The following is a 23,448-nucleotide window of genomic DNA, read 5'->3' on the forward strand; positions in this document are numbered from 1 at the left end:
GGGCCGGCGGGCCGGGAAGTGGGCCCCTGCCCCAGCTCCCCTGAAGTCCAGAGCCGTCATGGCAGAGGCCACGGACGCTCTCCCTGGGACCCGGCCCCCGGAGGCAGGCAGGAGGGGAGGGCCGGTGGAGCCCCGGGTTGTGGGAGCCTGCCTCCCCTCCACGCGGCCCACGGGAGCAGCCCGGCGCTGGGCTCAGAGCCACGCTCCGGGGCTGCTCAGGGCTCCCAGAGAAACGGCCAGATGACGCCCACGCCGGGGCCCCGGGCGCACAGCTGCTACCTCGGCACCGAACCACAGCTGGCCGGCCAGGTTGTCGTGCCGGATCTCCTCGGGGAACTTGGCGCAGAAGTCCCTGGGCGCACGGTCCTGGGGGATGCACAGGTCCATGATCTGGTTGATGATGTTCAGCACGTTGTCCTGCGACAGACAGGAGGGCGCTGTGGCCTGGCTGCGGCTGGCCGGGGGCCGGCCCCGGCGGGCACTGCGGGGGCAGCACGTCCCCGCCGGCCCCGCAGCTGCTGCCCAGGTGCAGATTCCAGAAGGATCCACAGCGAGGGGCAAAACTCCCGCCTCCCTCCCCCCACCTCGGGCTCAGGTGGGTCACGCCAGGGCGGGGCCCGGGAGGCTCCCTGTTGCTCGAGTGGAAACCACACGCTCGTGAGTGAGTGTGACGACGAGCCGTTTCACGCACTCACAACCGCACACCTGCCTTTGCTCGCCCGGGACTCACCTGGAACGCCAGCCGCAGTGCATGCAGGTGGCTCCGTGACCTCCTCTGCTCTCGGCACGATGCTGACACCTCGATGGCCCTCTGACCCGCCCCTGCAGACCCACTGTGCGCCCTGCAGCCCCGGCTGCCGTGACTGCCCCCCAGGCCCCTACTGAACACCCACACGTGAGATTCTCGGGGCAGAGCCGCAGACACGGCACGGTGGGGCAGACAGACGGACACCAGGCTGACTGTCGCTGCTGACTCGCCGTGTCACCGACACGCACGGTGTCAGCCCGTGTCCCCCTGGGCGTGTGTGCGGCCCTGGCAGACAGGACCTGCTGCCGGAGCGGCACCACCAGCAGGCAGTGCGTGAGGCCAGCCCCTCCCCCCACTGTCCCCAGACAGCACCCCGAGGCCTGCCCCCCCCCCCAGCGAGCGAGAGCCCTCACGCAGCAGCAGCAGCAGCCGTGGAGGTCGGGGCTCAGACAGACTCCCCGCGGGCTGGGCTCCTGGGCAGAGCTGTCGTCCCGGCCGCACCTGCCCGCGCTCCCTTGGGGGGCGCGCAGGCCAGGCACAGCGGGCCCCTCCGTCCAGGCCTGTCCCCTCCCAGCCCCTCTGGGACCAGCAGGTCAGCCGGGGCAACACGTGAACACACAAGCCAGGTGTGGGGGGCACCGCCCCACCCAAGGGACACGGAGACCCGGACGCCCTCACGCCGGCTGAGAGCCTGGGACGGGCCACTGAGCCCCTGCTCCCTCCGCCACGGAAACCAGCTGCTCGGGCGCTCCGTGTGTCAAAGGGCGGCGAGACCGCTCTTGCTGCACCTCAAACCACACGCCGTTCCCGTCTTCTGAATCGTCCTGTTCCTCGGACATCTACTGCTTGTGCTGCAGAATTACGGGAGCGCTGACATTTATTTTTTTCTTTAATTTGTCAGAGATCGAGTCAATGCCCACTCCCCACAGAAACCTGGGAGCAGCGGGAAGCAGGGACCCAGGGGGGTGCCCCGGGGGGGAGACCTGCTGGCAGGGGAGGGGCACGTCTCCTGACTCTTCCCGTCCTGGGGGGGCAGGGCTGCTCCGGCGACAGCTCATCCTGTGCACACGCACAGTTCTGTGCCCTGGGGCAGCCGTTGCTGTGGGGACAGGTCATCACAACCTCGCGAGTCCGCCTTGTCTCCAACAGCCACGTGAGACGAGAGCGGGTGACCCCCCCACGGACTCGCCATGTCCTCTCCTGCCGGGCGTCTGCCGAGTCTCTGACTCCCAGCCCCCACAAGGACCGGCAGTGCCTGCCGGGGTGCGCGACACTGAGCTGGGGGCCACTTCCTCGGGGTCCCCACACTTCTGGAGACGGCACGACACGGCCGGGCGGCGGGGAGTAAGCCGCCCTTCCGCACTCTGACTGCAGTCTGCCAGACTGCTTTCCGGAAAGATCGCGCCGCCTGGCACTCTCGCCGTCGGCCACTATAAACCTCCGCGTCCCTCCCGCCCCCCGCACTGGGCTTTGTCACGTGTTTCCTGGGAAGCAGACGTGAGAAAGCACCGTGGGGGGAAGCGCCCCCTTCGGTGCAGACGGCGGCACCCCGCGCTCCGTGGGAGACTCCACGCCCCACGGACGCGTCAGCCCGAGCAACCCAGGGACGAAGCCCAGCCGGCGCCCAGCGGCGCGGGTGTGAGCTCGCTCCGCCGGGCTCCCGGCGGGGGGGGGGGGGGAGGTCCCTTTCTCGTGCGTGGTTCTGTAACGGGACGCACAGACTCCGGCGGAAAGGAAGGGCCGTCGGGGCTCCGTCAACGCCAGCCCTCGCTCGGAGCCGGGCCGGGGGTCCAGAGAACACGGCACTGGTGGACAACACACGCTCACGCCCCACTGTGCGCCGAGCACTAGTCGCAGCGGCCCAGACGTGGGAGCGGCCCCAGTGTCCGCCCCCGCACGAGCGGGTACAGAAGGTGCGATGCGCACACACTGAACCGCCACCCGGCCGTGGACGTGGACTCCTGCCCGTTGCCGCAGCATGGACACAGGCGGACGGGCGTGGTGCGGAGTGCGGTAAGTCAGGCACAGAGAGACGGGTGCCACGCGATCTCACGTGGGCGTGGAATGTGGGACAGGGCATGAACAGATGAAACGAGAGGGAAAGGGACCCACGGACCCTGAGAACAAACGGACAGCAGTCGAAGGTGGGTGGGGAGGGAGATTCATAAACCAAAGCCAGCCAGGGCTCCGAGCTCGGCGAGGCAGCAGGCCTGGCCCCAGGCCACGCAGACCCTGAGTGGTGCGTGTGGACCTGCTCCCCATGCCGCCTGGCCCACGGGACATTGGCTGCCGAGGACCAGGCCAGGGCCTCGATTTTATTCCCCAACGGCGCCCCCCAAAAGTGCCTGGAGCTGCACCCAACGCAGAGTGAGCCTGGTGAGCACCCGCTGGGACGGACGGGACCTCCAGGCCCACCAAACACGGATGGAGCGCCGGGAACCGAGTGTGCGCCCCCCCCCCCCCACCCCGAGCAACAACGACAACGGAGGAAACGAGCCAGGCTTCACTACAGACGAGACTCAGGCACCAGGCGACCTCAGAGGGGAGAGGAGCAGCCGAGGGGAACTGCGACCGCCCTGGTCGCCGCCTTGAGGGGACTCTCAGGTCACAGCGCAGGCAGAGGTGCCCGGTGGCCCCCAGAAAACTCCCTGGTGGCAGAGACAGAGCTGAGAGTCCAGGGGAACTGAGGCACCTGGAACCCAGAGGATGGGGCGCCAGAGGAGCAGGCACGGCCCCAGGACGGCCCTCGAGGTCGAGGCCCCGAGGGTTCAGCAGGTCACAGGCCACCCCGTGCCGGTGAGGACCAGGCAGTGGGCCTGAAGGACTCGCATGAGTGGTGGCTGGACCCCCAAGGCTGGAACCGGGGAGCGGCACAGTCCGCCAGGCTCGGCCGCAGCCGCGGAGGGCGATGGTCCCTCACTACCCCAAGCGTCTGGTCCCGCCAAGCGTCTCAGAAACAGGTCCTGAAGCAGGGCCAAAGTGTGTCCGGGCAACCAAACCACAGCGCGCACCGAGGCGCAGAGAGGTTCGCGGGAAGAAGACCGCACTCAGCTCGTGGCAAGGTGAAGTTCACGCTGTCAGCAGCCCACGAAAAAACCCCCAGGCCTGCAGAGAATTAGGGACACGGGTCGCGCGAAGGAAAGAAAAGCGACCAGTCAAAACCAACCGAGACCTGCGGCGGACAGTGGGGCTGCTGCCCACGCAGTGAGACCGCCGTTCCCGCCGACGGTCCAGAAAGTTACGCGAGATGGCGATGAAGAGAGAAGGAGCCAGACGGAGGCGGGGGCGGGGAGGACAACCACCGGGTCCCACAAAAATGCGCGGGGGAGGGGGCACCTCGGGTCGGGCGCTCAGCAAAAAAGAACCCGGAGCTGGGAGGCGCGGCAGCTGACACTCCCCAGAGGACTCCGGGGTCGGGGGGTGGGGGGGGAGCGACAGTAACAGGACCGGTCGGCGGTGAGCTGCAGGGGCGACTTCGAGGTGCCCGTGTCCATCGTGCACACAATTTGAGGCCCAAAAGGGGAGGGAGGGGGCAGAACGCATATTTGAAGGAATAAAAGCCAAGTTTTCCCCAAATTCAATGGCAACTATAAACTCACGGATGCAAGAGGTTCGGTGAACCCTAAGCACGAAGAACACTGAGAAAAATACACGGAATCAAAGCATGGTCAAGTCGACCAAAACTAGGAAACCGAGGAAATCTCACAAGGAGCAGGAGAGAAAAAGACAGGTCACGACTTCTCAGTGGAAACAGTGCCTGCGGGACGAGAGGGGAGGGCTCCGGCCGGTGTGGCTCAGCTGGAGGGGCGTCCCCCCGCAGACTGACAGGCTGTGGGCTCAGTTCACGGTCAGGGCGCACGCCCGGGCTGCGGGTTCAGTCCCCAGCGGGGACAGTTGGGGTGTGTACGGGAGGTAACCAATCAATGTTCCTCTCCCCCCTCTCCCTTCCTTTCCCTCTCTCTAAAATCAATACGTAAGTCCTCAGGTGAGGGTAAAAAAGAGGAAGAGTGGAAAGAACATATTGAGGGGAGAAATGGTTAACAACTTACAATTCTACACCAAGCAAAAAAGTGTTTCGAAATTCAATCAAAACCCTTCTTCATGCAGGCGCGGGCTAGAAGAACTCAGGGCCAGCAAACCGGCAGCACAGGGAGATGCTGAAGAAGGACTTTCACCAGAAGGACAGGGAAGGGACACCGGGTGGGGACGGAGATCGCCACGGGGAAGGGCACGCGGCAGAGGGTGACCGCACGGAACACTTGGAGGCCCTCCCCGACACCGAATGTCGCCTAGGCCTCACCTCGCCCAGGGCGGGCCTGACCGCACTCACCTGGCAGGAGCGGAACTGGCTGACGAGCAGCGTGCACCGCTGTGGGTCCTTCCTCCCGTCCAGGCTGTCCAGCTCGGCGGCCACCTGGTTCAGCTCCTCATCGGCATAGTAGAACTGGGCGAGCAGCTGCGGATCCGACCTCTGTGGGAGACGGACACAGTGGGCGTGAGCCAGGCAGGAGGAGGGCGTGAGCCAGGCAGGAGGAGGGCGTGAGCCAGGCAGGAGGAGGGCGTGAGCCAGGCAGGAGACCGGCGGGCCCCGGGATGGCCCGTTCCCAGGCCATGAGCTGTGGCTGTGGCCCAGGGCCCTGACCCCTGGGCAGCGAGCAGTGTGGGCTCTCCCATCAGCTTCCTGCACCGGAATCTCTCTGCTGCTTGTCCCCGACACACCTGAGTCCCTCTACTTTACAACCACAGGCCCGTGCCTGCTTCTCGGAGGCCACCCAAGCTGTGCGGCCCCAGAGGACAGCATCTCTGTGGGGAAGCCAGACAGCAAGTCCCCACAGGCCCCCTGGGATAGACGACCCACAAACAAAGGGCCTGGGGAGAGTGGGGTCCAGGGGGCCACAGGATGATGGCCACCTCAGCAACGACATCCTGAGACCTAGCTCAGGAGTTGGCCCAGGTCACCGCAGCCCACTGGGGTCCTTCCAGACCCCAACCCTCCCCAACTCCCTTCACACAGTGGGGGTGCGGGTAGGGTGGGGGACACTCCCACGGAAGATGCCACGTGGTGACTGAAACCAGGGGGGTGACGCCAAACCCCCTTCGTCTGTTCTGCGGCCCGGCCCACCCGCCAACAGACACGTCTGGACCTGCGAGCAGGACAGGACCGAGTCCAGGGCATGGGGCAGCGACGCCTCCGGGGGGCCAGGTCTGCCTAGGACAACACGACCCGGGGCCACGCCCGCACCCGTCCACGGGAGGACTCGGGCGGGCCCTCCTCGGCACACGGCACAGACCTCGGGCCCCAACACACCGGTGCCCAGGTGACAGGCCCTGCTGCGTGAGCCGCGGCCAGGGAGGCAGTGACGGTTCGGGCTCAGGAAAGGCCAAGGGTGGCCGTGGTGCCAGCTGCCCGCCACTCGCTCCCATTGGACCCAGGGGGGGAACTGAGCTCCCAGAGGCTTCTCGCTCAGCCCCTCAAGAGGGAACGGGGGCACAGAGAGGTACAGTGTGGTGCCTCGGAGTAAGGTGTGCCCCGGTGTGCCCCCCGCCACACTGGTGACCTTCATCCTTAAACGCACGCATAGTGACGAGTCATCAGAAACCTACACGAAACCCTTCTAAGCTGCTCCTCACGCGCTTTGGAAAGCGGCCCCTCGGCAGAGGGGGGGCCACGGGCTGGGCGCGGGGGTCTCCTCCTTCAGGCCCGACGACGACGTTTCAGAACCACACGGAGGGGGTGGCCGCACACCCCTGTGAGTGCGCCAAACGCCCCGGAACCGTCTGCTCTGAACGGGATAGTTCCCGTCACCCCCCCCCGAACTCCACCTCAGTTAAAACAGAGTAAAGAGAGGCTCGCTCGGGGGGGGAGTGGCCCCGCACGGCGCAGGGTCGGGGAGAAGCCCCCCGGGCAGCACGCAATCGCCGACTGCGACTTCCGCCGCCACGAGCCGCGCTGGGCGGTCGCTCTCCGGTCTGACCCAGAGTCTGGGGCCTGGGTGTGGCCTGTGCCAGAAACACACACACCGACCCCTGAAGACGGGCCCAAAAGGGCTCAGAACACACCCCCCCCGGGAAAGCGCATTTCGGCCAACGTTTCCAGCCATCGAGGCCGGCCGCCTGCGCCATTCGGGGAGGGCGCCGCTCACAGCCAGCGCTGACCGGCAAGTCCGCGCGGACGGATCCCCTGCAGCGAACCAGGGGACTCCGGGGCGCGTCTACCACGAGGACGTGTGTCACGGCTGCCCTTTCTCCCCCCGCTGAACGCCCCGCCCCTCTCCGAGGAGAAGCCACCCCAGGAAACCCAGGGGCTCGCCTCCTCCGCGCCCCTCCCCCGCACTGCCCCCGCTACGCCCAGGACGTGACCGGCGGCCACGCCCGGAGCTCCGCTGTGAGCCCGAGTTCGGGGAGACGCTCACTGCGGGGAGTTCGCAGAAGTTACAGGGGACCGAGTGGTGGCATCGGCCCCGGAGTTCCAGGAAAAGGCTCCTTTTCCCTTTCCAGATCCGAGCACAACGACGGGACCTTCGGCTCCGCCCGTGGAAGGAAGTAAAACTGCAAAACGCCCCCTCAAGGGGCAAGGCTCTGTCCTTCTTGCCGCCCAAGGTGTCTCACCGGCCACGCGAGTCCAGTGGGAGCACCAGTGCTCCCCTGCAGAGCCCGAGGGCACTCACCACTGGGCACGTCGACGCCAGCCCCTGGAAGGCACCCCCAATCTCGCAGCCCGAGCCGTGCCCTGGTTCACCTGGTCCTCCCTGCACACGCCCGCCCGCCTCCCGGCCGGTGGCAGGACCATCCGACTCCAGGAGAGGCTTTGGAACTGCTGGGCCGGGAGGGCTCTCCAACGAGGCAGACCCCGGGCCACACAGGCCACGCGGGCCCTGGAGACGGCCACTTCTCAACCACGCAAGAAAGTTCAGCGGAGCTGCTGCTGTTCGCACGCCAGGAGCCCACCCACCTCGCGCAGGCAGAACCCGCCCACCAGCTGCAGCCCCGCCCAGCCCGCTCTCCGCAAAGCTACCTGCGCCCCGGATCCCGACTCACGTGGCCCCTCCATCACAGCTTGTTGCCGTATGTAGTCCTCAAATGTATTTCTGGCTGTTTTTAACTCTATAAAAAGCATGTCACGCGTATGTGGTATTTTGAGACTGGCTTTTGAGTTGTCACATCCTGTGCGCTGTGCCGCGCGGCGGCTGCCGGTCCCACAAGCGGCGGCCCTGCGAGCCGCCCACCGTGCACTTGGCCGCGCCCCCAGAGGGCGCCCCGTTCCTCCGGGGTTTTGCTGTGCAGGCAGGTTTGTGGCTGACCCCCCCCTCACCCCCGGCTGTGTGTGCACAGCGCCAGAAGGCAGGCGTTAGTCCCCTCCTGCGGCCTTAACAAATCTGCACAGACTCAGTGGCTTGAACAGAACACACCCCCTGGCGGTCCGGGGGACAGAGCCCCAGCAGGGGTCTCCGCGGCTGCGCCTGAAGGCGGCAGGGCCGCTCCTCCTCCCGGCCGGTGGAGGGGAGAACCACGCCCTCGCCTTTCCCAGCGTGGAGGCTGCTGTCCTCCTCCATCGGAGGCCCCTCCCTCTGCCTTTGGGGAGGGCAGTGGGGTACTTCCTGGACCCTCTTCCACAGTCACACCCCCCTCCCCCGCCACCGGCACACGGCGCCCCAGCTGACCCAGGCCCATCTCACAGTTTCCAGGGCAGCTGACTGGCGACCTTGGCTCCCCGGGGGAACCGTCTTCCTACTCTGCCACCGAGCCGGAGCTGTCCACAGGCTCGGGGGGTCCCAACAGGAGCATCTCGGGGCCATTATCCTGCCTGCCACTGGTGGCGTTTCTGGGTCGCACGGCTCGCACCCAGCAACCACCTCTCAGCTCCCAGGACCCACCTTCCCCAGCACGGACACAGGGTCGCGGCGTGCTGCCCCTGAGTGGGGCGGAGCCATGCCTCTCCATGGGCTGGAGTCCCAGCGCCCGACCCTGGGCCCGAGTTCCCCCGCACAAGGTGGCTGACCACACGAGGAGAGAGTTTCCAGCTCACAGTACCAAGTCGGGGGGCCTGGGGGTCTGGGTGGCAGACCCTGGGGTCTGCAGTCACGGGGACAGTCACAGCCGCGGCACTTGGCTGCAGGCGGGGCTGAGGTCCATTAGTGTTTCCAGGCAGGGGTGCCCTGGCTCTGACGCTGACTGGGGCGCCAGCAGGCAGGCCTGCCCTCCACTTGCCCCCAGACCCATGCTCGGCACAGTGGGTGGCTCCGCTGGTGACCCACCGATAGAAGACCAGGAAATCTCTTCCACGCCAAGAGCAAGGCCAGCCGTCAGGACCTCTCTGACCTTCCCACTAAAAATCCAACCTCAGACGGGGCCGGGTGGCTCAGTGGGTGGCAGCACTGTCCTGCACACCCGAAGGCTGCGGGTTCAACTCTCACCAGGGCCCATGCCTAGGCTGCAGGTTCAATCCTCGCAGGGGTGTGTGGGGGAGGCAGAATCCACGTTTCTCTCTCACATGGATGTTCTCTCCCTCTCCCTCCCTCCCTCCCTCTCTGAAACCAACAAGCATGTCCTGGGGGAGGATTAAAAGGAAACCCAGCCTCACTCCCCAGCCTCTCCCTTCTTCCCAGAAAATGGAGTGGACCGCGCTGGGAGGCAGGCAGGCTCCCGGCGAAGCATCTGCTGGTGGAGGTCAGAGAGGAGCGGCGCAGACGGAATGACCTGCCACTCTCCGGCCACGCCGGCGGGAAGCGAGGCCAGCCGTGCCACGGCCCCGCCACAGCCCCCTCCCCGTCGCGAGCAGCGAGCGCAGGGCAGAGCCGGAAAGGGCTGCACCGCACGCTGTGTTTTCTCCGGTCGGGTTTCAAAGGGAGCACAGGACCTCCGGCGTGACGCCCGACGCTCCGTGAACGTGCCCTGACCAGGGGCAGGTGACAGCGCAGACACTGCGGGAGGAAGTCTTTCCGTGCCCGCTCGGCCCGGGGCTTGTCCCCCGCAGCGCCCAGGGCTGCCGTGGCGGCGGCCCGTCCCGTGGGGCTGGACACAGAACATCTCATCGTCACCGACTGCGGGCAGGACAGGCCGGCTCCTGGGAGGTGTGCCCACCCCGGCTCTCCAGCCGCTGAGGTCACCGAGAATGCCAGGCCAGAAGGGACGGCCGGACCCACAACCACGGGGATGGCCTTTGACCTCTGCCCTGCCCCGAAGGGCACCGGCCAGCACTGTGGGAACAGACAGAGGGCGAGGGGCCCATGGATGACAACAGGGCTGTTCAGCCTCAGCACTTGACCTTGGGGCCAGTGGCCTCGCTGTGGGCGCTGTCCCGGGCCTTGCTGGGCAGCATCCCCCACTAGCTGCCAGCAGAACACCCCTCTAACCTGTGACACCAAGGATGTTTGCAGACATTGCCAAACGTCCCCGAGGGCCGGTCGCCCCCATTGAGAACCACTGGAGTGCGGGGAGGGGGGGTGAGAGAGGCATGGGGGGGGCGAGCAGGAGGGTCCGGTGAAGTGGGATTTTCGAGGAGGGCTGGTCGGGGAAGAGCCCGGTGGGGCTGCGCAGGACAGCGTGGGGGAGGGGAGGCGCGGGTGGGGCCGCCTGCTCCTGGAGGGCCTGGGGCTTCACGCTGGGAGGGCCGGGCATCTGGGGGGAGCGAGGAGACGACACTGCGTGTCTGAAAGACGGTTCCAGCTGCTGTGTGGGGACAGCCTGGGGGGGTGGATGAGGGCCGATGGGGGGCGACCAGGGCGACGCTGGTGGCTGGACACGGAGGAGGTGCTGGGACAGAGGGGTCACCTCCCAGAAACACACTTTTACTGTCACTTTAAATCGCAGTGACACACAGGACAGAACGCCTGCCCCCAGGGCCGTCCCTAAGTACTCAGTCTCCAGACCTGGTCTCACCCTGCGAAGCTCAAAGGCTGCCCCACCAAGCAGCCGCCCCCCAACCCCGGCCCCTGCCACCTCCTCTCTGCCTGGAAGAGCCTGGCCACTCGGAGGGCCTCACGGAAGCGGGATGGACAGCGTGGGCCCTTCTGGCACGGGCTCATCTCACGGAGTGTGCCATCCCCTGGGGTCCTCCACGGGGTGGCAGGTGTCAGGGTGCCCTCCCCGTGAGGCCGGACAGGGACGGACAGACCACCCTGCGCCTGCCGCCCCCACTGCTGTGAAAGGAGGCTGCCGAGACGAGACAGAGGGCGTGCCGCCGCGGGTTTGCTGCCGGTGGGGACGCACAGTGACGGGCCAGGAGAGAGTCAGATTCCCGTCCAGGGGCAGCCGGATGGGACGGGGGTGGGGGGGGGCGGTCAGGGCTGCAGAGACACGCGTGAGCGCCATCAGGGCACAGAGGGCTGAGAGCTGGCCAGCCACGTACTGGGGTCAGGGAGACGGAGAGGGGCCCGAGCCAGGGACACAGCCGCCCGGGGAGGCTGGGCGAGGAGACAGGGAGGGACAGCGCGAGGTCGGACGCAGCCCCGAGGTTCCCGCCAACCGGGCAGACCAGGGAAAGCAGGGGCCGAAGGGGCGAGCACAGCAGGCTCCAGGAGGCGACACTGCGGCCGGGCTCTCAGTGGGCAGTGCAGGAAGGGGTGGGCGTGGAGTCAGCCCCCCCACCCCCGCTGCCCCCCCGCCGGGGCTTCTGCAGAAAGGAGAGCTGGGGCACCAGGGTTCACGGGAGCTCGCCTCAGGCTCGGGGGTGGGTGACCTGGCTATTGTCTTAGAGACAGGAGGTCACGGCAGGTTTCACCTCAAGGGGAATGATCTAGAAGACTGGGAGAGACCAGAAGAGGACCCAGGGGACATCACTCAACAGGCACAGGGACGTGAGGTCCAGCGCACAGGGGGTGAGGCCCACTGTATGGGGGATTGGGGTCCAGTGCACAAGGGGAGTGACCACGTGGAGACAGAGGCCTGGCTGTCCCAGCACACAGGACTCTGGAAACCCGGAAAGGCCAGGACTCAGAGAACCTCCCAGAACCAGATCACGAAACCATGGTAGTGCCACCCCCCCGCCCCCGCCACCTCAGTCAGCCGCACTGCCACCACCAACTCCACAGACCAGGGGGCTGAACCACATTTATTTTCTCGCGGTTCTGGAGGCCGGAAGTCCGGGGTCTGGTGTGGGCAGGGAGCTGTGGCGGGGCCGCACTGTGCAGGGCCAGGGCAGGCCCCAGACACTGCCGGAGCCCCACCTGGCCGGGCCCTGGGCCCCGCAGTGCAGGTTTGGGCACGGTGTCCGTGGGGAGCCCGGGGCAGGTGTTCCGGGCCTGGCAGTCCAACCACAGCGACGGAGTGGGGTTCTTGTGCCTCTTGCCCCCAGCCTCTCTGCACCTCGATCCCTCAGGGGCCACAGGGACCCCGAACTCGCGTCCTCTGAGACCACGGACTTACGGAAGCTTGTCTCTGCCGCGGGTCCGCAGTGCTCCCTGCTCTCCCGCTCCGACTGCACCGGTGCGTGTTCCTTGTCCTCCTCCTCCCTCCCGGCCGGAAGTCATCATTCTCAGCCGTCACCCCAGCCTCACCCAGCCTTGATTCACACGCTGAACTCCGGGTGGGAAGTCAGCCAACAGCTCATCCGACCACGGGGCACCTGGGGCCCCCGCACGGGGATGCTGCCCGGGGTCCGCTCACTTTGCTTCGGGGACTCCAGGGGCCCGGCCACCGCCCTGCCCCGTGCGGGTCAGTGACGCAGGCCTCCTGACCCCGCCCCCTGACCCCGGATCCCCTCCTGGAGTGCGTGTCCCCGCGCATCCTCCAAGACTTGGGCGGCGGCTCTTCCGCCTCCATCTAAAACTGTCCTCCCTTTCCGGCTCCTCCGGGGAGGACGCCCGAACCCCCCGGGGGGTGGCGCCCCTCCAAGCACAGTCCTCCGCTTCAGCCTACGCTTGAGGGTTGGTGCCCGCGGCTTTGCCCTGCGGTGTCCGCGCATTTAGCACTAGGCACCCCGCTGCGACCGGGGCCTGCTGAACCGGAACACGCAGCAGCTGGGCACGTGCTGGGGTGGGGGCCGCCCCTCAGCGGGCTGTTGGGCATTTCTGGGGCGGGTCTTCGTCCTGTCCTCCGCTTGGTGGGCTCTGCTGCCCCTTCCAGCGGCTGGTGCTGCCCCGTGGGCTTCAACCCTCCTCTTCCGCCCGAGCACGTGAGCAGCCCTCCCCCCTCGGTGGGTGGGCCCTGCCGAGTGCTGGCTCTTGCGAGGAGCACGCCACTCTCTCCCGGGTTTTGTAGCTTTTCATGGTGAACTTCACCTCAGAGGTGTTTATCTGCCAGGTACCCAGGTGACTCTGCCCACGGGGGACAAAGTGGCAGGTAGGGTTCCGGGCCCCGGGTCGGAGGGTACGGCTTCCTGAATCCCAGACCCACCCCCTCTGCAGCTCAGCCCCGACCCTGGCCCCGGCCCCATGGTGGTCCGGCCACCCATGGCTCTGCCCAGGGCCCCCTCCCACGGGGCCACCCCGGGTGGTCCCAGGAGGCAGCACTCCACCCCCAAGAGGCAGAGCTGAGCACAGGCTGCCCTGTGGACCCCACAGATGGATGCGTGGGGGCTGGGTCTCAGACAGCAGGCCCCTCTGGTGGCCTTGGCCCTAGCATCTTTTGACTCAGCTGGAAAGCACCTTTGCCCTGGGCTACCTCAAACGATGCTACGGTTCTGAAAAAAGCTAAAAAAAAATGCTCAGATTCTTTCTGTGGAGATTAAAGTCCCATCGCATACAGCTGACCGTCTGAAAGTGAGCAGCCAGTGGCGTCTGCGCTCTCACGGCGTGGCCCGACCGCCGGTGTGCTCTGCTCTCTGGTGGGAAAGCCTCTTCATGGCCCCGCACCTTCCAGCTGTTGCCCCCCCAGCTATGTTCGCTGTCTCTGGACTCCCCTGTCTGACCCCTCACGTCTGCAAAGCCACAAGTGCCAGCTGGACAGGCTGGCTGCAGAGGCGCCCGTGGGCCAAAAGGCTGCGGGCTCGGTCCCCGGTCAGGACGTGTGCAGGCGGCAACTCACTAGGGTCTCTCGTGTTGGTGTTTCTCTCTCCCTCCCTCCCTCCTCTCTCCCTCCGAAGCAACTCTGCAGCCTAGAAGGGACTGGCAAGACATATTCACAAGGTCCTGAAAAGCAGGGACCTACAGCCAAAACTGCTCTACCCAGCAAAGCTGTCACTTAGAATCGAAGGGATGGTAGAGCTTCCCAGACAAGAAAAAGCTAAAGGAGTTCATCACCCCCAAACCACTGTTATATGAAATGTTCCAGGGACTTACTTAAGAAAAAGATGATCAAAACCATGACCAATAAAATGGCAATGAATACATATCTGTCAACAACTGAATCTCAAACACACCAGGCAAACACGAAGAACAGAGACAGAATCATGGATACGGAGCGCTTTCTGATGGTTGGTGGGTGGGAGGGCGTTGGGGGGCATGCGTGAGGAGGTGAGGGGATTAAGAAGTACAAATACTGCAGTTTGCCCTGCGTGATGCACACTTGTTGCTGAATGTGTTGAGGGAAAAGCAAGGACGCACGGGATACATGGGTGTAGTGATTACACTCCGTGGGTTTAATGACACCGTGTATGACGAGCACAAAGCCACGGGCGTGCCTTATACACGGCAGAGCACAGCAGGCAGCCACAGAGTAGCCACGGGCCCTCGAAGTGCAGCCCAGGAGATGCAGCAGCCAAAGGGCTTACACGCGCCACGCGCACGTGAACCGTCCGCGGTGAGGGGCTGCCTGAGGGTGCAGGGTGGAAGGGGGCCAAGGGGGGAAATCAGGACGGCTGTAATAGCATAATCAGTAAAACATAATTTTAAAAAACAATAAATAAAGACACACCCTCAGGTGAGGATTAAAAAAACGTACACCTGGCTTCACTTCTTACACTGTGCCCCCCCCCCAATTCCAGGCTCCTCGACGTTGCGGCAGGTACTTGACTCCCTTCCGCCGAGTGACGCCCCCCAGTGGGCGTGGCCCTCGGTTGGCCCTGCCCCCTCCCTGCGGACCTGCCTTCGGGCTGCAAAGAACCATGCTGCTGCATTTGCGAATGCTTCTGACGTCGAAGTAGTTTATTCTCATTTCGGACTTTTAAAAGCATTTTAATCCCCACCCAAAGACGTATTTACTGGTTTGAGAGAGAGAGTAAGGAAGGAAGGGGAGGAGAGAGGTGGAGAGATCGTGGGAGGTGGGTGCCAGTGGCAGTGAGGGCCCGTCAGCATGCCTGAGGGTCTGTGCCCCCAAACCGAGTACCTGACAGGCCACCAAAAAGGTGGGGGGGCGCACCTGTTGAGACACTTCCGCTGTCAGCATGAGTCGGCAGAAGTCACTGGAAGCTCTGATGGCCTCTGGGGCTCCAGAAATCGCCGAGTCTGTGTCCAGGCCACGCCCTCCCACCTGCCCGCACATCCCACCAGCAGTGACCACGGCCATCAGTTAGCCAAGCCGCTACTGCCGGCCTTCGACGGAGAGGGTCTTCTGGAATCTCACACAGCAGGTCCCATCCCCAGAGAAATGGAGGCCGGGATAGGGGTTGTGGGATGGCTCTCACCTGGGCCCTGGGGGGACAGCCCTGCAGCCCTGCACAGCTGCTCCCTCCTCAGGCCTGAAGGCGGCAGGCGGGACAACTGTCCTTGGGCCCCGAGGCACTGGGGGCTCCTGTCCCACGGAGCTGCAGTCTCGGGGGCCCACACACAGCACCACACAGCGCTGAGGCACAAGTGCTGCCCGCTGAAGCAAGAGCCACGCCAGGCGGTCCAGACAATCAGGTCACTTACGGCTCAGAGGCGCATCCCGCACATCCGAAACAAGTGTGTCTGCCCTTCTGGGACCGCCGAGGCCTCGGCAAGGCACTAAGCCTCGGAAGTGACCCAACAGGCTCCCTTTCCCGGAGAGGCGGCGCGCGGGTGGGGGGCGGGCAGCACGCCACCTCCCGCAGGACACCCAGCGCAGACACCATTAGGTGACGCTTCAGACCGCCGCCCGCAACTCGCCCATTTAACGGAAACGGCCTCCTGTGCTTCCCGCAAGTGCCCTGCTGCTGACAGAGTGCAGGCCCTGGGCGAGGACACACAGCTGGCCTCCGCCCAGCCTCGCCCTGCTGGCGGCTCAGCCTCTCGCCGGCCTGCGGGTGTTGACCGCACGGGGCTAGGCCAAGGCCCCCGTGCCCCCCCGCCCCAGCTGTGGACAGGAACCCAGGCAGGCCTAGGACAAGAGCCCAGAAGCCTGCTGAGTCACCCCCAGCCCAGGCGTCGGAGCCAGCAGGGCCGGCCTGATTTGCCCCCAGCCTGGCAACGCCGGTGCGTCTGAAGGGAGCCTCCGGGAGGGGCGGCAGGACCGGGCAGCAGGGAGGAGGGGCCCGGAGCTTCCCGAGTTCAGGGATGGGACAGAGCGTGCTGGACCTGCCAGGCCCGCCCTGACTCAGCACTGCCCAGCATCCTTCCCAGAACTTGCTGGCCCCGTTCCGGGCCGGGCACCTGCTAGGAGCGGGAGTTGCCCTGGACACAGCCTGTGCGGCCAGGCTTTCCGGAAGCCTGGCTTCCCAGTAGCTCGCCTGAGAGAGAAGCCCATTGCCCTGAGAACAGCCTCAGTCTCGGCCAGGCGCCCGGAGCTGATCGGCCGAGAACAAGCCAGTCGGCAGCCTGGCCAGCACTTAACACGAAAACCCCGAGGCCTGGCGCAGGGTCTGCGCGGGGCTCAGGGCTGGGGGCTGTGACGGAGCTCGGCGAGTGAGGACAGCGTGGCGGGGGGCAGGGGGAGGCCACACCGCTGTGGCGGGCCGTCCACTGGACAGCATTGCCCGCCGCCGAGGGTCGATTCTCCCTCGGAGATGGACAACACTCAGTCCGCCCGGCCACCACTGATACGCCCTCCAGGGACGGCCGGGAAGTCCTCGTGGGGCCCGGGTCGGGTCCCCTCCCCCACGCCACGGTCTCCCCCCTTCGCCCCGTCATCGGGGATCAGCAGCAGCTGATCGTCCTGCCCGAAACACGAGTGTTGACATCTTCACCTTTCGAGGCCGACTCCGTCCTGGAAAGGCGCCCCCTAGACAGAGGCCCAGAACAGATCCCACCGACACCCCCGGGGGCAGCACGGGCGGGGTGGCCCCCGCCCCCACGGCCCTCCCAGGCCGCCGGCAGCCCACTGAGACACTCGTCCCCTGTGCGTGGCGTGAAGCAGAGTCGCGGTGGCGTTGCAAAGACAGCCTTCGAGGACGCCCAGGAAGCGTGAGCGTCTGCAAACGGTGTCCCCCCGTTACACTCCTGCGTCGTCCGTCAGATTTATTTCCCCCTCAACTCAGGCAGGTATTAATGACTCAGATGCACATGAGTGCGCATTGGGTCAGAGCAGTGTAAAGCATTTGCAAATGCTTTTAGAACTACGAGAACAATGAATATGTTTCGTTTCAGAATATTTTCCACTGCACTGTAACGAACAAGAAGTTCAGTGTTCGGTTTTAAACCAGAGCTGGGAGTGAACCAAGAATGCCGTTGCAATTGTATACGTATCTAAATACAAAAGTGAAAAAAACCCTCCAGCAGGCAACCCCCTCCCCAACCCACCCTCCCCCACAGCTGACATTTAACTCCTGCAGGACTGACTGCCTGGGTGCTCCCTAGTGCCAAAATGTGTTTCACTGGATAGGGAGGGGGAGCAAAACACTCAATTCATACCACTAGGCAGAAATTTGAGCTCTGGCGTGACAAAGGAAAACCTCACTGGGGTGACCTAACACACCCCACCCCTCCAGGGAGCAGGACACTGCGCTGCAAGGCAGGTCACAAACAAGGGGCTGCCCAGCCTCAGGCTGACGGCAGGGCACTGCTCCCCGCAAAGCCACGCAGGACACAGGGGTCTCGGATGCAGGTGTGTCTTGAGCCCAGGGGTCAGCAACATGGATCTGACAACACGACGAGAGACGACAGTGAAGGACAGGCGAGGGTCAGAGTCGATGCCCGCCGCCCCCAGAGCAGACGGCTGTGGGCACAGCCCCCAGGGCGGGTGGACTCGCCCCCACCTCAGCTGGCCAGGTCAGCGCCCAGGCTTGCCTTGGACGGGCAGCAGCCTGCTGAAGACAGAAACACAGGGACACGATTCCCAGTTCCGGGGCACAAGCTCAAGGACAGTATCATTTTCCACTTTTGAAGACTTGCCCTAAACCGAAACAGACAGGGCCGGGGAAATTACCCAGCTACGGATGAAACACAGCGGCCACCGCTCCCTCCCCTCCCCTCCAACAACAGAACAGGAGCGGCCGCCCGCAAACAAGGCTCTTCCACGGCCACACCTGGACAGGAGCAGCCGGGAGCCCCGGGACCCCAGACAAAGCCTTTTCAGAGAGACCAAATTGTTACTTGACCTGTGATACATTTCCCTTGGCCCTTGCCATTTGTCACTGAAAAAACAACGCTGCTTCCCACCAAATGACCTTTTGACAAATGAACTTAGTGTTTCTTTAACCGGCCACACACACACACAAAACTGCTCCCAAGCAGAAGCTGCCTGTCACCGACCCCTGGCAGCCTGCACAGCGAAAACAGGCCGGACCTGAGCACCTCCCTGGGGGCCCTGGAGGGCCTGCAGAAGGCAGCCAAGGGTGGAGGCCCTGAACCGCACTCAACCTTAGGGAACCCTGGGCGCTCGGGCGCTCGGGAGCCACCACCACCACTTAGTAGCTACTGCAGGACACGAAGGTCAGTGCTGCTGCTCTAGCAGGAAAGAACAGAATCTAAGACCCCCAAGGCGGGGCCCCAGGCATCCTGAGCCCCCAACCCAGCACTCACACTGGGAGGGCTCTTTCTTCCCAAGGCCTCCAGGCCTTTGGGCCCCTGAGCTCTCCCTCTACCACCGCCAGGGACCGCGGGATCCGAAAGGATCTGCTGTCTCCCTGCATGGGTGTACCGAGAGGGCACGGATTTAAGGAAACCCCTACCTGGAGAAATCACCCTGGGGGTGGGGGAGGACCGGAGCTGAGAAGCCTGATCCAGAAAAGTAGTCAGCCTGGGGGAAGGGGAAGGTTACCTCGGTGTCGATCAGAGACACTACGACCTCAGCTATCTAAGGCGCCCTTAGGTCGCCGGTAACCCCACCCAAGCCTTAATCCCCCAACCAAGACCTGGGGCGCCTGGGCCTTCCCACAGCGCCGGCCCCGACACCGAGAACGAGCCCAGGACCCTGTGTCCGGCTCCGTGACGCCGCCGCCCTGATCGCTCCGGCTGCAGCGGACACGAGCCTGAGCGGGCAGCGGGGACGCTGCGCCCGCAGTGCGACTGGCGCAGCCGCCGGGGCGCGGGGAGCGCCGCCCGGACCCGGTCCCCGACCCCGCGCGGAGGAGGGATGCTGTGCCAGGAAATGGGGGAACTGCCTCCGGTCCTGCTCCGGGAGCCTGTGGGTGGGCACCGGGCGCGGATGGGGACGCCACTGGCCGAGGTGCGGACCGGTCCCGGTTCGGGAAGGCAGGGCCCAGACAGTGGATGGGGATCCACTCTGGACACGGGACCGGGGAGAGGGGCACGGGTTCCCTCTAGAACCTGCGGGAAGTGGGACGGGGACTGCTCCGGAGTGCAGAGCGAGGTTGCGAGGTAATTCCAAGCCCAGGGTAAAGGGGTGGGGGCGGCGGGCACAGGGGGATGAAGAAGTCACACCGGGGCAGGCGAGGGGGGATGGAAGTGTCCTGTCCATCCCTGTGGGACCCAGGAGTAGGGGTCTGCCACAGGCTGCAGTGCGGGCCCGTGAGAAGCGAGCAGACTGGGATGGGAAGAGAGAGGGGCCGCCCTGGCCGCGGGCGGGGCGAGAGGGGTGCACCCAGGCCAAAGGCAAGCGCGGGCGGTCCACCGTAGACGGCGCTGGGGCTACCCTCTGGGACACAGCCACTCGCTGGGCTGGAACTGGGACCCGCCGCACGCGAGGGCGACGGTCCGTGCCTGGCGGAGGGGCGGAGGTCTGTTTGCGCAGGCGGGACGGGGCCGCTCACCTTGGGTTTGTACAGCCACTTTCGGAACCTGTGCATCATCGCCGCGCCGGCCCGGCCCGCCCGGCGGCCCTCCCTCCGCGGCGCTGCGCCCGGGCCCGGCTGCGGCGGGCGGTCCCGGGGCGCCGGGCGGGCGGCGGGCAGGTGCGGGACAGGTGCGCGGCCGGGGAGATGCTCAGCAAGCAGCGTGCCACGCAGCGTACCCGCAGACAGCCGCGGGCGGACGGGCTCACGCGGCACGGGGCGCCGGCTCCTCGCCGCTCACTGACACCCCGCGACTCCGCCGGCCCCCGCTGCTCCGCGCTGCACATGCGCTGATGCCCGCGAACCCCCGCCGCCCGAGGCGCGCTCCCCGCCCGGGGGCGTTGGGAGCACCTAGCGGGGCTGGGGAACTACAAGTCCCGTCCGGCGACGCAGGGGCGAGGCCGTGCTCGCGGTGTCCTTCTCCCAGCCGCGCGCGCTGGGCATTCTGGGAGTTGTAGTGTTCTCGCAGGGGCGCCGGAGCGGGGTGCTGTTGCTAGGCGACGACGCCCAAACGGCACCCCAGCCCGGACAGCCCACTCTCCGAGTGCTCGCGGACTCGGAGCGGAGCAGGAGCGAGGTGGGGTACCCCCCGAGGTTTCCGAGTCCCCTCGCGCCGCGTGCGTCTGGCAGCCCCTGTGGCGGCGGGTGGAGGCGAGAAAGAAGGTGCGAAAGCGCCCCGGGCGCCGCCGGCTGGTACGGAGGCAGAGAAGTGGGGCCCGGGTGGCGGGGCGCGGCTGGGTCCCGCACCCCAGCACCATCCCAGCCCCGCAGGCGGGTCCCCGGCGCCCGGGCTCCCGCCTTCTTGCTTTGCTTTTCGGTCTTCCCAGCTCTTTGACTCAGTTAACGGAGCTTTTTTTTAAAAATCGCCACTGTAAACAGAACTTTAAAAAATGTACATTTCCCCACATTCACTACCGCCCGCAACGGTGCCCTAACTTGGATCTATAAAAGCGGTCAGCAAACTCTGAGAACCTGTTATATATGCCAAGCTGACAGGCAGGTGGTCTCACATCACACTCCCGTGGTCAGCTGAAGACACTGAGACACGAAGGGGAGCCGGGGAAGGGGGTCCCGAGGCAGGGCGAGTGTGCCCTCCGGCTCCGCCCCGCGCTCTCCGGCCGGCCCCTCCCAGCGGCGCTGCTCTGGCTGCTCCACAACAAGGCGCAGATTCAGGTCGCAGGGGAGGGAAGTGAGGCCTGGTGGGGGGGGGCGGGGGGGACGGAGGCTGTGCGGTGCGCCTGCATTATCACTGGCCCCGGGCATGTAGCCTGATGTTCTGGAACCCCGGACGCCTCTATTCCATTCAAGTCGGGTGCTTCCGGGCAGGGCCAGCTTCCAAGATGTCCCCATGTGCTGGTGGTCATCCATGCCCGCTTTTGAGGACCTGTTTGACCTTCCCCGCTGGCCTCCGGCTATCGCCTAGCCATGGCTCCCCTAGAGCTCACAGCCCTCCTGAGTTGCGTCTTATCTCCGGTGCCTTTCAGCCTCTTCTCCCCTGGACCCGCCCCACCACTCCAGTCAGATTTCCACCCAGCGCCTCCTTCGAGGCTCTTGGCCGGAGTCACCCTTGACCCGATGTGGCTAAGTCCGGCGACCAGACCTCACGCCATCTCCTTCTTGAACCGCCCACCACAGGTGGGCCGGTGGTGTGCTCCCCTCCTGGACACATTGTCCCCACCTGGCCGGCACAGGTCTCCCTGTCCCCCTCTCCCCCGGGGCTGCCTGGCCCCCTAGCACTCAGGACTCTAAACTTAGTCCTTGGGAGCCCCTCTCCCCGCCCATCCACAGGTGACTTCCTGTGGTCCTGTGGACATCTCCAGCCTGAACTTCGCCCTGGGACCCCAGCCCCCTTTCCCGGTTCTCTCCCAGCTGGGAGTCTGACAGAGCCCCTCCCACTCAATGCGTACAGCTTGCACTCTCCATGGTAAAACCTGCTGCTACCCCGCCGCCACCTGTCCAGTGGGAGAACTCGGGGTAGACACCCGGCGGGCTCTTTTCTGTGGGTCTGTCTTTGGCCAATGGGAAGGCCAGGGCTGTTGTTACTGCTCAGAGGCTCCTTCCAAAGCATCCCAGTTTGAAATTGCTCAGAAAGGAATTTGACCTCAGGGCAGTGGGTCAGTTAGGATTCTGTATGGCTGCATGGAAGGAAAAATCCTAGCGTCATGTGGTCCAAACAAAATTATTCATGTTTCCATGAAGGACATGCACAGGGAGATGATCCTGGGAGGTCATCAGAGACCTGGGGTCTAGCTTGCTCTTCTGCCATCTTTAATGTGTTTCCTCACGGTGCAGAATAGCTGCCTATGTTCCTGCCATTACCTCCTGAGTCCAGGCAGCAGGACGGAAAGAAGAGAAGGGAATGCCCCTCCTTCTTACACGGAGACCTTCCTTAAGTCTCACACCTCATCACTGCTTGGCCACTCCGCAGCCAGAGAGGCTGGAAGATGCCCCACCCGAAGTCAGGGTTTTGTCTGCTCAGGAGGAAAGGGAGAGTATGGATTGGGAAGCAACCAGCAAAACCCGCCACGTGAGCCTGTGCTTTAAGCACAGGCTGTCAGAGCATGACTTGGCAGAAACCCTTAGGGTTCAAGGCCAGAAAAGGAATAGATTTCTAATCAGCACACATTTGGGGTCTGTGTGAGCAAAGCCTCTCGGGTGGTTGAGAGCGCTGAACTAGGCCATGTCTGGTAACCTTCGAATCTTCTCATCCCTGTCTATGAAAGGTTTGCTGAGGAAAGGGGAGCGTTGGCCCAGCCCACCTCTGGAGTTTCCTCGAATAGGACACAGTCAGGTCCTGACTAGTGACGTTGAAAATCGATACCGGGAAAGTCTGGGAATGAAGCCCCACTGCGCACCACTGACATCAAGCCGAGGTGCCGGAAGCTGGCGGAAGGGTTGAGCCAACGTTAGTGCCTGTTTCCTGCCCAGAGATGAGAGTGTTTTGACCAAGTTCACAGGCTAACCTTCATGGGAACACACAGCCCACACAGTGTCTCTCTCCCTGACGTCGGCCCTCAGGGCCCAGCCGCTCTCTGCGGTGGGAGCCGGGAGCACGGCTGGGCTAGGCCACACCTCTTCCCCCGCCCCACGGTCCCACACACTCCCCCCTCCCCACCTGCTCCCCTGGGCTCCTGGATTCGCCCACCCCGGCCTCGGCTGGACTGGGGAGGGCTTGGGTGGTTCTTTGTGCTGCTCCTTGACCCGCCTCATCACCAGTGGCCCCCGGGATCCTCGTTTCTCCAGAATGTTCAGGCTCCAGGACTGGAGGGCAGGGCCGGGAAGCCGTCTGTCCAGGGCAGCTCCGACTGCAGGGGCACAGGCCGCCCGCTGGCCCTGCCCCCACGAGGAGCAGAGGGATGTGTCTCCCCCACCCCTGTCCCCCGCTGCGAGCCCCAAACTCGCGGGTGTTGTTTCCTTCGTCACGTTGACCTGGGTGCCTCGTCACACAGCCGCCGCCCATGCCGAGTGGCCGTGGGGGTCAGGCAGAGCGGGAGCTGGGCCTGAGGGGCTCCCACAGGCAGAAGAATTTCCCACGGGGGTGGGAAGCCTGACGCCGCCCCCCCCCCCCGCCCCGTCTCAGCACAGTTTCCTTCTCTCCCTCGTTGCCTTGCTCAGAAGTATTGCGGCATCTGACTTTCCGGTTAAACGGGGCACGCCTGAGCTCTGTCGGCTGCGGGATCCGAGGGAGCCAGGGCCCGAAACAGCTCGGAGTGGCCCCCGGGTAGGTATCTCTCAAGATGTCAAAGGATGAAAACCG

The 23,448-nt window shown here is 65.1% G+C and overlaps 1 protein-coding gene across 4 annotated transcripts in view; it reads right to left on the reverse strand.

Moving 5' to 3' along the window:
* ZFYVE28 (zinc finger FYVE-type containing 28) overlaps positions 1-20,013 on the reverse strand; it is a 42,967-nt gene extending 22,954 nt beyond the window's left edge. Inside the window, exons 1-3 of one of the 4 annotated variants that reach the window (XM_045834348.1) lie at positions 19,671-20,013; positions 5,079-5,219; positions 280-417 (exon numbers count right to left, since the gene is read on the reverse strand). In XM_045834348.1, the coding sequence (XP_045690304.1) occupies positions 280-417; positions 5,079-5,219; positions 19,671-19,709 (318 nt within the window). In that variant the 5' untranslated portion in view covers positions 19,710-20,013. Of the gene's footprint in view, positions 1-279; positions 418-5,078; positions 5,220-7,487; positions 7,603-15,248; positions 15,372-15,474; positions 15,615-19,670 lie in introns of those variants that run through there. The other 3 variants (XM_045834349.1, XM_045834350.1, XM_045834347.1) reach the window with 3 other exon arrangements.
* Between the last annotated feature and the right edge of the window lie 3,435 nt (positions 20,014-23,448).

The sequence above is a fragment of the Phyllostomus hastatus genome, unplaced genomic scaffold (genome assembly GCF_019186645.2).
Source record: "Phyllostomus hastatus isolate PE091 unplaced genomic scaffold, TTU_PhHast_1.1 phas_contig_196, whole genome shotgun sequence".
Classification (NCBI taxonomy): Eukaryota; Metazoa; Chordata; class Mammalia; order Chiroptera; family Phyllostomidae; genus Phyllostomus; species Phyllostomus hastatus.